This window comes from Bactrocera tryoni, chromosome 5 (assembly GCF_016617805.1).
Source record: "Bactrocera tryoni isolate S06 chromosome 5, CSIRO_BtryS06_freeze2, whole genome shotgun sequence".
NCBI lineage: Eukaryota > Metazoa > Arthropoda > Insecta > Diptera > Tephritidae > Bactrocera > Bactrocera tryoni.
In genome coordinates, this window is record NC_052503.1 from 8,374,060 (window position 1) to 8,389,291 (window position 15,232).

Here is a 15,232-nt window from a genome sequence, read left to right on the forward strand (position 1 = left end):
GTAAACCGGAGTTTCATTAAATCGTAATTCGCGCAATGTGCATTCGCCGGAACCCCCGCTTTGCGATTATCATTAGGCTGCGCTGTCCAATACACATACTTACACACCTCTTATTTGTAAGTACACATATCCACATGTAACATATGTATGTAGCTAGATATGTACTATATATTTGCCAGCGAATTTCGGGCCATCCATCACACCCAATCATTCTCTGCTGCATGGCTGTGTATTTGCGTGTGTGTTTGTGCTAAGCAAATATGTAGAAATAATTCGTGAAGACCTCTCTAAAGTAAATAGAATCCCATGTCCCAGCATATTCTGCTTTTCCTCGCTTCTGCGTTTTGCTTTCACTCGTTTGGCCAATTCAGCAGCGGCCGCTTCGTCGATTAGGCCGCAAAATTTTATGACACCCTAACGCCATGGCATTGTCAAGGACAATAAGCGAAATGAATTTTAATGTGATCGGCACATTGTCCGCAATTTGCACAGAGGCAAACACGATACGAGGATACTCTTACATACAAACACATATTAATGTCTACATTAATTTTAGTGAAATCAGAAAGGCTCACAACAGTCACAGCGAATTCTCCACGCCCAATGTGGAAAAATGAGAGGGCAACGAATCTTATATAAAATTTTTGGTAAAAGTACTTTCTTATTAATATTTTTATTGAATGTCCCCATTTGCTCCACACAAATACATTTGGTTGCCTATGAGTTGTCATGCCTTGGTTTGTCTTTTCCAAGTTTCCAAGTTAAAGAACGTTTAACTAACAAATACTTGTAAGGAGCCAAGTATGCTTAGGCGAAGAGACGCCAAGTGAAGCCCACGAAAACTTTTGAGCTTAGCTTAACGGCAATTTTAGAAAACAGCTGGCTAATTACAATATTAACCTTTTGAAAAATTGTTCTTTTCTTAACCCATCAGAATATATCAATACTAAATGTGTGTCGAATACATAGGTTCCGGTCTTAGACCAAGTATCCTCAGGGTAGCCATAAAACTACCGTTTAAAGACGAGCTAAAGTGTGTAGGCGAAATATCCATCCCCAGGTTTGAAACCCACTACGTAAAAACTCCGAAAGAAAAGAAGAAAACTGCCTCGGGTGAGAGAGCCCGTTTTTGATGACGACCCCAGCAAACACATTAAGGAGTACTGCTTTCTCCAGACTGGATAAGGAAGCGAAGTAGATGGGTCTGGCAGTGAACGAGTGCAAAACGAAATATCTCCTGTCATCAAACAAATAGTCGTCGCACTCGCAACTTGTTCGCACGTCACTATTGACAGTCATAACTTCGAAGTTGTAGATAATGTCGTCTATCTTGAAACCAGTATTAGCACCAACAACAATGTCTGCCTCAAAATCTAACGCAGAATAACTTCTGCCAACGGGTACTACTACGGACTTACTCGTAGTAGGAAATTAAGAAGTAAAGTCCTCTCTCGACGAACAAAGACCAAATTCTATCAGTCACTCATCATACCCATCCTGCTATATGGGGCAAAGACATGTACGATGACAACGTCTGATGAGGGGGCGTTACGGGTTTTCGAGAGAACAGATCAGAGGAAGATGTATGGTCCTTTGCACACTGGCAAAGTAGAATACCGCAGTTGATGGATCGATGAGTTGTATGAGATATATGTACGACGACTTTGACATAGTTCAGCGAATAAAGAAACAGCGGGTATGATGGCTAGGCCATGTCGTCCGTATCGATAAAAACACTTCAGCTCCGAGAGTACCCGCCAGGGGAAGCAGAGGAAGGGGAAACCTCCACTAATAATAGTTTGTCAAAAAAGTCTTGCGGTATTTTCGCTAGTTGGCGCTGAAAGCGCGTAGTTCTAGTTTTATTCGTCGCATCGGGTCATGCTATACCTTTTTGGAAAGCTCATTTCACGCGGTAACACGTGTTTGATTGATTGTCGTTTCTTTAAAGTCATTCGTGAGTTATAGCGTCGCAAACATGGAGCAAAATAAAGAGAAAATACTGCATATTTTACAGTAGGTACTCTTACGATAAAGGCAAAAATGCATATCAAGCCGCCAATAAAATTTGTGCAGTTATGGACCCGACACAGTTTCCATTTCCACCCCACAGCGATGGTTTCAACGTTTTCGTTCTGGTGTAGAGGTGGTCGAAGATGCGCCACGCTCCAGAAGGCCTGTCGTCGAAAATTGCGATAAAATCGCTGAATTGGTCGAAAGAGACCGGCATAGTAGCAGCCGTAGCATCGGTCAAGAGCTGGGCATGAGTCATCAAAAATTCATTTCAATTTCAATAAAAAAAAATTCAATAAAAATACCGCAAGACTTTTTTGACAAACCATTATATATCAAATTTGACTAGAAGACCTGCTCTTCTGATTAATAAAAAATTGCGTTTGATCCGTTTTTCAAGTATATTCCAAGATTTGGAAAAAAATCTAATTTGTAACGTCTTCTATATAAAGCTAAGCTTTTACGGAACCGACAGTAATAATTTTAATAATTTATGTGGATTCGGCAAATTGCACTTAAATCTTCAGTACCCGCAGCTTTGTTATTCTCTAGAAGCACTAATGCTACTCTACACTAAATCGAACATCGTCCCGGATTGCGGATATTTTATGTTGTATTGTACATTTTCTCTAAAACCAAAAAGTATATTTCACGCTTATAATTTCCCATTCATCCTTAGAGCACATGCTCCTAAGCATACATTTTTTATGAAATCCTTCAAATTTGTTTTTGTTTTCGATTTATTTAAATTTTTATTAGCCGCACGTGTCACTTATTAAGCCAACAAGACAATTTGTTATTCGTGGTTTAAGCCGCTTCCTGCCAACTGTCGCACCAAGCGCCGGCCACCGCCTTAACTTTGTCGTGGATTCACTTCAGCACTTGAAACAGTTGCAGTAGTGGCAGCAGAGTCCAACGGCTGTTGGTGGCACGCGACACTCACGCCACCGCCACCGACACAATGACTTAAGGACTTGTGGCAGTAACCACTCAAACGCTCAACCAGTTAGCCAAACAACCGTTGTCGTATTTATGCGCACACCGCCGACCTGCAGCGCTGGTTACTCGCTTGATTTGTTTACCTTGCGATCCTGAGCGGCACGTGCGGGTGTGGTAAGTGGCGACAGGCGCCAGTCAAAGCTTACAAGCCGATTGCTTTTTCTTTCAAATTCCACACTCCACTCTGCCCCTTTGAAGAGACGTTTCGTTGTCTGCGTAGAATGGCCGGCTAACGGTTACGGTGTCATCGCCACTTGCACGGGCTGTTGCGTCTTTTGTCGTGTAATTACGTTATTATGATATTCAAATATGGCTCGGTGTGTGGCGCACGTCATGTCACGTGACCATGTTATGATACCGCAAATGCTCGGCTGCTGCCACCGCTGTCACGCCCACGAAAAACTGTGACAGACTCGGACACTTGAGTGCGAACAAGAGCCGAACTGTTTAAACGCTCGTGAGTGAGCAGCAATTCAAAGGGTTAATTTATTGAATTAGTTCATTAGATAATATTATATAACATAGGCCGCTGAGTATTCACCATTTAGTGGTGTGAAGTTGTTTAAAAAGCAATTAAGTCCAATAATAACCAAAAAGGGGGCTTATGGAGTATATGAATAAATCATACTAACAAAGCAGTTACGAGCATGATAAAGGTTATTCAGTTGCACCCCTTTCTAGAATCTTACTAAGTTCTATAATATTGGTTATGAGTTGATTATCTTTGCTAATAGGAATGTGTAAACCGCTTAAAGACACAGAAAATAACGAAATATGCAATGGAGGCTCAATTGGAATCTGAAATTTTAGATGTCCAGTTCTAGATGATATACTATATAAGAGCAATTTCGTCAGCAGTATTATAGATAAAACTGAAGCGTCTCAAGTAATGACCTGGAAATTAAGAAAATTCTGAACTTGAATTATAAATAAGAATCGTTTGCAGATTTTTAGAATGAACTCGGACTTCGTTCCAAGTTTTATTTGTCCTAGTCCTATACGGCCAGGCAAGATAAGACAAGAATGTGATATGACAATTAGAAGTGTAAAGAAACTATCTTAAGCCTCGACCTTCCACTTAAGTTTTCAGTTTGATCTAAGTTACTATGAAGTGTTGAATGAATCTGCGTGTATTCTTAATATCGTTTTCAACAGTTCTTAGTTAATAAGATGAGGTATAATTCCATGGAACATTAGCAAAAAATAATCCCATGAAATCTTAAACATAAAAATTTGAATCTTTTGTTGGTATGTTTTTAGTATTTTTGGTAATTCGGGTATATTTAATACCCTTTCGTGGGACGATTGATCTTAGAAAAACCTTTTCAATGTTGTATGAAACCCTCTACTCTCTCTCTCTCCTTTTCAGCAGAATATTCGACATTGAAGACGTTGATCACTGGATGGGTGCTTTTGAATCTCTTCCATGTACGAAAAAAAATAGTTTTCTATTAAATATCAATCCAAATCCTATAATTTTAGATCAGTATATGTAACGGGGTTTTCAATAAGAGCGCTACAAAACAGGGTCTTTAATTCTTTATTTCTGTGAAAGTTCATTTGATGCCATTATATATGGATCTTGATTTCTTTTGCATGGCCACCACGGGCACGCTTTCGCAAGTCCAAACACTGAACCCAATTTTCAACGGTTTTCAAGCATAAATCGGACGACACTGCAATTTCAAGTTCAATATTCGTTCAAAGTTCATCAATTGGCGCTATCTTGTTGACATGGACTATAGACTTAGTTCCACAGGAAATAGTCTAACGGCGTTAAATCGCACGATCGAGGCGGCCAATTGACTAGACCATTTCGTGAGATAACAAGTTCACCTAACTTGCTTTTCAAAAAATCGATCCAATTTCCGATTCGGACCAAAAATATTCGGTTGTCATTGAGCAATAGTGATTCCCATTCAAAGTGATGTGCCGGTCTTGATCATAACGGAAGGAGTATGACTCAATTGCGGCACCGGCCCAGAAACCGTACCAAACCGTAGTTCTTTCGGAACTCATGTATTAAGTATGGATTACTACCTGACCAATAATCCATATTTTTCTTATTGACGAAGCCATTTTCGATGAAAATTCGGATCATTTTCAAGTGGTTGCTCAGCCTAATTCACGAAAATACGAAGACTCTGGTGGTCAAGCGGCTTCAATTCTTGCGCCAATTTGATCTTGTAAGGATATATGCCAATATATTTTCGCAAAATACGCTACAATACCTCACTGAGATGTCCAACGCTTGAGAACGACGTACGTGAGACTGATTTGGGTCTTGCTCAATTGATGATCTAGCGGCAGCAATATTCTCGACACTACGGGCACTTCTTTGTCTCACCGACTAGGGAACATTTTGTACTCTGACTATGGACTCAATTTTTTCCACTAGACGCTCAATTGTTGATCTGACAGGACTATTATGACGACCATAAATTGGACGTAGCACTCTTAAACTTGAGGCTACTGACTCCGTATTTCGGTAGTCAATTTTAATAATTTCGACCCGATGTTGGATCGTATATCTTTCCATCATGAAATGGGAAATGTGAAAAAAGGTTGGAAAAATATGGTGTCGTTTGTTGTCCCTATCAGTCCACTTTTATAGCGTCCCTTTTGAAGAACCCGTTATATGTACTATATATGCAATATTATTTGTAGTCAATTGCAAGCCACCACGAATGTACTGGGGGAAAACTCATAGAAAGATTCAACAGAAATTTTTGAAAACTCTTTCTTTCCTGTTCATAGGTAAAAGCTGAGGGTAATAAATTCAAATTCTCAAAAGGGGCACTATGCAATTTGTAAACCATATGAAAAGTAGATAACTATCGCTGCCCCACTCTCGAGTTAAACATTTTACTGCCGATTAAATTATGTCAACGAGCGTTATCGGCTTTTCACCATATATTAGCAGCACTATAACAATTTATTCTATATAACGACATCCCCCTTGTGACAGTGCCTTTCATCCACTCACCCACCTGCCCACAGCTTCTTTCGCATAAAGGGAGCTGCCGAAATGATTACAAACCAATTCTCGGAACAATGAACAATCAAGATTCTCTGTGGCATAATAATTTGCGGTTTGGATTGCAGAAAGAAAGAAATATCGCCATTAGGGCCACAACAAAATGGTCACTTCCTTACTTTTGTCAGCATACGCATATGTAGAGCGACCAAAAAACAGCAACAAAGCTGGGCTTACCAGTTTCTACAACATTTGCACACGAAATGCAACGGCCACAAGTGGTTAATGGCTGGAGAATCCTCACTTGGCTTGATGGACATTGAACGCATCGCGCCAGCGCCACAATTAGTCGCCAGCGGGCCGCTTGGGCAGTGGATAATCGACAAAGTTCTTTATTCGTTGCCTTTCCGTTCGGCTTCCGGTTTGGTTTTTTGCATTTGGACTCTTTGTGTTGAAATAAACAAATTTGTATGCTTTCCCCCGGGGGTGAGCAAATACTTGGCGCAGTGAAATTGCTACCCACTCACTAACGGTGAACGCATGCAGGAGTTGTTGGACTCGCGAAAAAGCGAGAGTAAATCAAATGTATCAACCCTTAAGCATGCGTCCGACATTACCGCTGATAAGCCTCGAGGCGACACGTTGATGCGGACTTACCTCTGCAGGCCGTGCGTGTGTGCTAATGTGTGCGTACGCGTGATACAAGTTTGACTGTTTGTACGCGTCGCAATTTCATCGACAAACATAAAAAGATATAAAAACAAAAACAATTAACAAAGAAAACCTTAAGCATATTCTGTTAATTTAGAGTTGCCAACTGGTAGAAATTTAATATAACAGTTTCGCTGGAAGAGCCTGATCGTAAAAGCATTCCAGACCCCCATCAAACCCATCGACTCTAACTTTAATTAAATATAAACTAAAACAATTGATGACGATAGAGCAGATGTTTCATTGCCCGGCCATGAAGAAGCATGAATAGCAATTATCCCTCCGAAGAACAACAAAGCGGCGAGGCCGATGACAAGGAGCATGCATCAGTTCCTCTGTAGAACATGGTCGCACGAAAGCATGTCCGACGATTACACGGGAAACCCCATAACCTGCACCCACTACCATGGCATAGGCCTCCTCAACATCGCATACAAGGTAATATCGAGCGTACTATATGAAATATTGAATCCCACAGTCAGCAAACTGATTGGATCTTATCAGTGCGGCTTTAGTCCTGGAAAATCAATAACTGACTAGATTTTTACCATACGCCAAATCTGGGAAAGATCCGTGAAAAGAGAATCGACACGCACCTCCTCTTCCTCGATTTTAAAGCTGCTTTTGATAGTACGAAAAGAAGCTACATTTAAGCCGCTATGTCTGAATTTGGTATTCCCGAAAACTAATACAGCTGTGAAAACTGACGTTGAGGAATATTAAAAGCTCCGTTAGGATCGGGAAGGACCTCTTCGAGACCTTCTATACCAAACGAGATTTCTTTAATCTACTATTGGAGAAAATAATTCGAGCTGCAGAACTAAATAGAGCTGATACAGTCGTTTATAAGTGTGTACAGCTGCTGGCGCACGCCTATGATATTTATATGATTGGCTTCAACAACCATGCCGTTAGTTCTGCTTTCTCCAGAATGGACAATGAAGCAAATGGGTCCGGTAGTGAACGAGGGCAAAACGAAATATCTCCTGTCATCAAAAAAACAGTAGTCGTACTCAGACTTGGCTTCCACGTCACTGTTGACAGTCATAACTTCGAAGGCGTAGATAATTTCGTCTACCTAGGAACGCAGAATAACTCTTGCCAACAGGCTTCTTCGGACTGAGTAGGCCATTGAGAAGTAAAGTCATCTCGACGAATAAAATCGTAAACTCTGTAAGTCACTCATTATTCCCGGCCTGCTATATGGTGCAGAGGCATGGACGATGACAACATCTGATGAGTCGACGTTCCAAGTTTTCGAGAGAACGGTTCTGCGGAAGATTTATGGTCCTTTGCACATTGGCAACGGCGAATATCGCGTTAGATGGAACAATGAGCTGTATGAGATATACGACGGCATTGACATAGTTCAGCGAATTGAAAGACAGCGGCTACATTATGTATTAATTAACTCAATAAAAGAAGGCTGTAAAAGCGGTGTTCAAGTGCAGCTCGCGCGCCACTCCTAGGAAAGACACGATCTATTTCTGAAACAACAAATAAGTTTATTTCACTAAATTTGGCAACTCTAAGCAACATTTACATACGCACATTAAATCATAATTGCACTGTAGACTAAGAGACAGCTCTACTACTTGCTTGCAACACACACACACGCACATAGAATATCCAACTGATTGCAGCCAAATCTCTTTGATCGCGCAACAAGCATTAGTGCCGCTCGACCAAGTCATCCTTCCGATTGGTGACTACACTCACAGCTCACGTCGCTGGTGCCTCAGCATTGGGCGGGTTGTAAGGGTGGCGCGGCGTTGGTAACGACATTGACAACGCCATTCCACTGCGCGCGGCCGCGAAGCACTGCAACCGTTGTAGTTATTGCAGACTAGACCAACCCCCTGCAGTAATCGGCAGGATTTGAGATGGCGCCGCCACGACCGACATCAATACACAAGGGGTTGCACTGCTCGAGCGGCTCGTGAATGCGCGCTAGCCAACGGGTTGTTGCGATGGTCGCACATCGAATATAAAACTAATGAGCGCCCTTAAAGCCCGTTTAGTTGGTAAAGAAACGCGCAACGGGCAACAACCGAAACACAAACGAGTGATCACACGACAAAAACAAAAAAACACACAAGATTACGTGCGTGAAAAATGCATACTGTCGATATTGAATCGTACCGTTACTGGGTCGCTAAGTGAGCGAAGATTGCGTATCTCGTCAAACACACAACCGCCGAAGTGACAAGTGTTCAAAACTGACTGTTAGGTGAAAAAACAAAAATTTAAATATAACAGCAAAATGTCTTCGTGCTATAGTGGTTTCGACGATCGCTCATTCGAGTTTGAAGATTCCTCTGACGACAGCGGTTATGAGAAAAGTTTCGAAACCGACTGCAAAGTTACGCCGCGTAAGCTCTGCTTCGATGCCAGCGTTGATTTCTATGCGGCCTCCGAGTCAGCCATGCCTTCTGGTTGCTACAATACTAGCGGTGTTGGCCCACTGTTGGAGCGCTCTTCATTTCCCGCACTGCTCGATGCCAGCAGCAATCATAGTACGCGCAGTGGACGCACACTCGTAGAGCATGTAATCAGCAAAGCGCCACCGACAGAATCAGAGTTCGCGCCCAAGCTAACATCAACGCCCACGAAGAATGCCGCCGGCGCTGGAAGTAGTGATCAACCGACTGAACCGCGTCCCAAGCGCAAATATGCCGTCGGCAAGAATCGTGTAACGCGTTCGCGGAGCCCCACCCAAGTGGTACGCATCAAAAAGTTTCGCCGCATGAAAGCAAACGATCGGGAACGAAATCGCATGCATACTTTGAACGATGCCTTGGAGCGACTGCGCGTCACGCTACCGTCACTGCCAGAGGAGACGAAACTAACGAAAATCGAGATCTTACGGTTTGCGCATAATTACATATTTGCGCTCGAACAGGTGCTGGAGAGTGGTGGCACCATCAATCTCGATCTGGAGAAGCTGCAGAATTTCACACTAAGCGGAGAACGCATCACCAAAGAGCTGTTTGATGCCATTTTCGTTAACCCACAACCCTACACGAGTATCTACAGCATGGGCTGTGGGCTCAGCGGACGTGTGCCGTATGGCCTGCAGGAACAAATGGCGGCAACACACCCCTACTTGGAACAACAGCATCTGCTGCAACGCGGTCGCCCCCCACAGGGCTACGCATATGGTAGTGACATGCGTCCCTACAATGTGCAACACGAATCACATAAGCCGTTGGGCGAGCGCTTGGCGGAGCATCCACATTTTTCTCAGGAGAAATACGAGCTGTACAAAAGCACCTTCGAGGCAGCAGCCAACATACAACCCACCTCAGCTGCAATGTACACGGGCGGTATGTGCGCGCAAGGAGAACGAAATAGGTCGGACATCACTGCAACCGGATTCACAACACAGCCAACATACACCCAACTGTCGACGAGCAGCAACTGTTATATCGCCGAGGATGAGTCGACGACGATTGCAACATCACCACCCATGGCGAGGCAAGGGCGGGAGAACGCGCAGCCGTCAATGTTGCACCACACCAGCAGTTTCTACACTCAAACGCCACCTTGGAGGGATTACAACGAGCAGATGCTGAACACCAGCCATAGTAGCTTCGAACAGTACTCCCACGTATAGCAACGGGCGCTCTTGGGTATTTTAGTGTATATAGTAAGGTGTTATTTGGGGAAGGCAGAGGGCAAATTAAGCGTATACATTTTCGATCTAGTTCACTGACAATCTGTAGGTACAAAAAGAAAGATATGTTGTTAGGTTTTGGGTTCTACGGATGTCTTTCGGCCCTCAATGATCTCTGCTACTGTGCATCGATAATGGTTTGAAAGTCATGCATACAACTCAAAAGCTTTCAGTTCGATTAGCTTAGTTTATTTAAAATTTCTATTGTCAACGAGTAGGCATCCACTAATTTTGAAGTCACTCTCAAATTGCGCAGATTGTCATGCCGAGAACTGCTGACGAGGACTTCAAAATTGTTGTGGATGATGGTTGAATTAAATATTAATATTTACTGAAGCCTTGTTGAGATGAGAAAACAATCCGTCTTGCTTGTCTTAACAAAGCTTCTGAAGAATATACAGTTATGGTTATATTCACTGCGATCTCATTAAAGAAACTGCTTTGTAGTTTCATGCTATTGAGTGATGGATTTGCATAGCAGTCTTCTTTGAAAAACTAAAATTATATAATCTTAACTTCAATATTTCAAAATAAAATAAATATTTTATTACAAATTGGACTTAACTGAAGTGATCTTCAGCTGATCATTTCAGAAAATCGTCAATTTCAAAACAGTAAGCATTATCAAATGCCAACAGCTCAAAAATATCCATTCAATTATATTTTTAGAAGAAGTATTAATACAATATTACGACATTCAATGACTTTAGTCAACTTGACATTTAGTCGTTAGTTTTGTCCTAGAATGTCGTAACTTTGTGTGATCCTAAGAATGTCAAAATTTCGTCTTTGTAACTTCTAGCCGCTAAAACGACTTTTTGACAGCGCTCCATTAGACTAACTCAAAGTATCAGGTACCTAAAAGTAGTTGTTATAAGCTTTATGAAATGTGAGATTTTTGATATTTACCAAAGAGAAAATATTTATGTATAGTAGTTAAGTGAATATATTTTTGTAAGCTAGAAATTTATTGTAATACATTCAACAGGAGCTAGTCATTTCCTAAAATAGCATAAAGTACTTTATAGATTTTAGAGGAGGTTAAAGTTTGGCGAGCGTTAGGTGGGTACACTGACAAATCAATTAATACAGGTTGTAATGTAATGAAATATTTACACAGTTATCTGAATAAATGTACACTGATAAAAATAAAGTTGAAGAAAGAAGAATATTGTATTAAGTTTACTATCTAACACAGGGATCTTTAAATCCTTAATTCCGACTCAGAAACACCAGCGTATTATGAAATTTTAGTCCGTTCTCTGGTAAGCACAAGGAATACTCGCTTAATTTATAGCTTAGTTGGTTCTCGTGGAAAGGAAAATACTAAGATATATTTAAAGAACCGAAGCGTAAATCTCTCTAAGCATCAAAACCAAATCTAATGGATTTTGAAAGCTCCATAGGACCACAAATACTTTTTTCTTTCGCCACTGCTGAAAAACCAGGAAATCGTTAAATATTGTCATGATTAATGGAAGTTTATGAAAAGAGAATAAAGGGTTTATTGGGCTATAAATATGGTATCTGTAATTACTTTTCAATACGATTAACGATCTGGTAATGAATGAACGATCTTATGAGTGGTGATCTTGAACCCGATTCCGCAGAGAAGCACGAGAAAAATATTCACTTTTACGAATTACTTACAGTAAGTACGTTTCTAAATCCAAATGGATGATAAAGATATGGATCGAGTGGTGCAACTACGTATTGACGAGATACATTCTCAGTACTACTATTTTCTCAGTACTTTCAGAGACCGAAAAGTATTTCGTGTTGGTTTGACGAAGGGTAAAAGAAGTAAAGAAGTAATGTAGTACGAATCAAAGCTCCATAAATAATCTAATTACCTAAGTATGCTATTTCTTTTCCATTATTGTATGAAATAGTTATAGTCATGACAAGCAAGTCAAGAAGGGGATTTCCACAACCAAAATGGAAATCAAAAGCGATAGAAGGATTTAACACGGAAAGCAGATGGACAATGGAGTCATGTGTAGAAGTTCACACAAGTGAGGAAAGTTCCATGATTGTCATTCTCTTTGAAGTGGCCAGAAACGATTCTTTTACATATGGCTCAGGCAGCTCACGACTTCCGGTCTTTGACCAAGTATTCTCTGGGTAGCCAAAAAACAACCGTTTGAAGGCGAGCCAAAGTGAGAAGGCTTTGTTATACTTACTTTGTTGTGCGCTGGGTTTGGGACCCTTCACGTAAACAATGCACCCAATGAAAACTAATCAACAGCCTCGGATGAGAGACCCCGCTTTTTGATGACGAGCAAAAAGAAGAAACGATTGGCTAGCTGTTGTTAACTCGGCTATTACCGCGAAAGCGGTTTCTACGCCAGTAAAGAAGAAGAAGATGGACGAAAAACAAGAACGACTTTGTATGCTTTCACGAACCAGCTTCCGAAGAAGCTACAGCGAACAGAACTTTTTAAAGGCTATGGAAATATTGAACAAGATATAAAAACACTTGAGAGTATTACAAATATTGAAAGTTCCAATAAAATTTTAACTATTTTTTTATTTAATATAAATTATTAGTTTTGCGCTGCCGAGTCCTTTGATTCCTAAATGCACTGAAGATAGTTTTTTTTCTGTCACACACACACATACACTCGTGTTTGCCTAACGATGTAAGTCATTAAATCGGCAAACAGTTTTTTTTTTTCATTTTTGTCTGTCCGCAACAATAACAGTAAAATCAGTAGCAACAACAGCAATAACAACAACCCCAAAAACAACAGATTTCGACAAAGTAAAGAAACGTCAAATTCAAATAAATAATAATAACGAGCAGCCTCGCACTGTGAGCAGGAATACTGCGGACCACATACGCGTAAACACAACGGCCTCTTCGGCAGATACAACATACACACGAACCTCTATGCTTGGCTGCATGAGTGTACCAGTGCAATTCGTTATGGGGTGAGTTAGCCAACCAGCAGTCAGTCAGTCAGTCAATAAGCGTGTGTGTGTGTGTGTGTGTGTGAGCGGATTGCAGGAAACAATAGGAAACTTTACGATTTCACGTCACCTGCCATACACAATGACCGGGCGCTGAATTACAGATTTGCCCTAAACATCATACAAAACACCACTACACACAAGCACACACATGCACGGGGAAATCACTTAGCCCGTCAACGTTTGAAAGAAGGAAAGCGACTCGTGAAACATGAGCACTGGACCCGAAAGACATGAATGCCACTCAAATTATTTAGTTGACTGCATCGACAAGAGCCGACAGAACCGAGCGAGGCGGTTGAGAGATGATTTTGAATAAAAAAATTGCAGATTTTTAAAATTCGCTGAATTTGCAGGGACTCGTTGGCAGTTGCCGAGGATGGGGGAACTAATGCGTGGCAAATTTTATTTTCGCAAAAACTTATTTTCTTCAGCATAATGTTACACTACTTAAATAAGACATTGAAAGCTCCACTTCCATAGCAGGAAGCTTAACTCTTACACACCGTTGGCTGCCGGGTTGGTAGTCAAAATGTTGGCTGAAAAATGCGGTGCTCAAACAAGTTACAAAACAGTGATTATTCCAATCGAATGCTCTGATCCACATTAGAATGCACCAGAGCCAACAAAGTATACACAACTTCAACACAAGGCGCTCGGCTGCTATTCTAAGCGACACAAAATGCCATTTGCGAGGTTTTGTCAAAGGTGTTAGGATTTATCTTTGTCATCATTTGCTGAAATCCATACAACAACACATACACACTCACATAACCAGATGCACAGCAGGACAGATTTAGTATTGTCAGGTCGCTGCATTAACGGCGAAATAGCAGGGGTTGCGAATCGCATTCTGCTCGAAACCAAAATGAAATGAAATAAAACGAAAAGAAATGAAATAAAAGCAGGCTTGCAGTGAGCCGTACGAGCCTCTAATGCGGGGTAGATTCTTATCCGCCAAATTACGTCTGATCCGTTACGAGGCGACTCGTCTTTCACTCTGAAGTTTTTTAAGTTTTTCGCTTTTCGCTGAGCTGCTGTTGAGCGGAAGTATGTTAATGCATTTGAGTTGAAATTATTAATAGAAAACAATTTTCCGATTTTAATGGAACGATAAGAAAACCAAAGGGAAACAAATTACTATCCAACATTTACATCGCATTTGTGCCAATCATCCGGCTCGCTGATACTTTTGAGAATTAACTTGATCACTTTGCCATTTCTATTGCTGTTGTTATTGTTATTGTTACGGCTTATGGCGCAGAGATTGATAATAGCGGTGCTAGTATGACTGGCGATTTGCACTTTCATTGCATAACGGCAAGTACTTGCGCAAACACACACAAGCACGCAACACTCATGCATTATTCAATAGCAATTAAGCGGGCAAACTTGTTGTTGGTTTTTTCGCTGTGGCTAACAATGGCACTTGAATCAATCAAAGTATACTTTTTGGCAAATTCCTCTCCGGTTAATGGAGGACAGCTTCGAGGGGAGCGCTCGGTAATGGAATGTGTGGAGTAATGCCATTATAATGGAACGCATGCGTGTGTGTGTGGAAGGCTGTATTGGTGCCGAAGGGTAACTTGTTAATTTACTTTTATTTACTTTTCATAATTATCATAAAACAGTTGCGTTATTTACTTTTTGTCACGCACTTTAACTCAAAGACAATAGAAAAATGTTAATCGCCAAATTGCAATCGAAATACGGAAGTGTGAGGACACTAAAATATGCATTACACATTAGCTTTTACTGAACAAGCTGCTTTGAGCCAATAAGAAATACTTTAGATCTGGGAAGAAATAATGGATCGATGGTCACGATCTTGATGTTTTGTATTATAAAGGCTGATTTCTATGAACTACTCTGTTGAAATATTTAAA

The 15,232-nt window shown here is 41.0% G+C and overlaps 1 protein-coding gene across 1 annotated transcript; it reads left to right on the plus strand.

The window, feature by feature from the left end:
- Positions 1 to 8,960: 8,960 nt before the first annotated feature.
- Positions 8,961 to 10,313, plus strand: LOC120779037 (basic helix-loop-helix neural transcription factor TAP). The gene has a single exon (XM_040111160.1). It carries the CDS (start codon positions 8,961 to 8,963, stop codon positions 10,311 to 10,313), a length of 1,353 nt encoding a protein of 450 aa, XP_039967094.1.
- Positions 10,314 to 15,232: the final 4,919 nt, after the last annotated feature.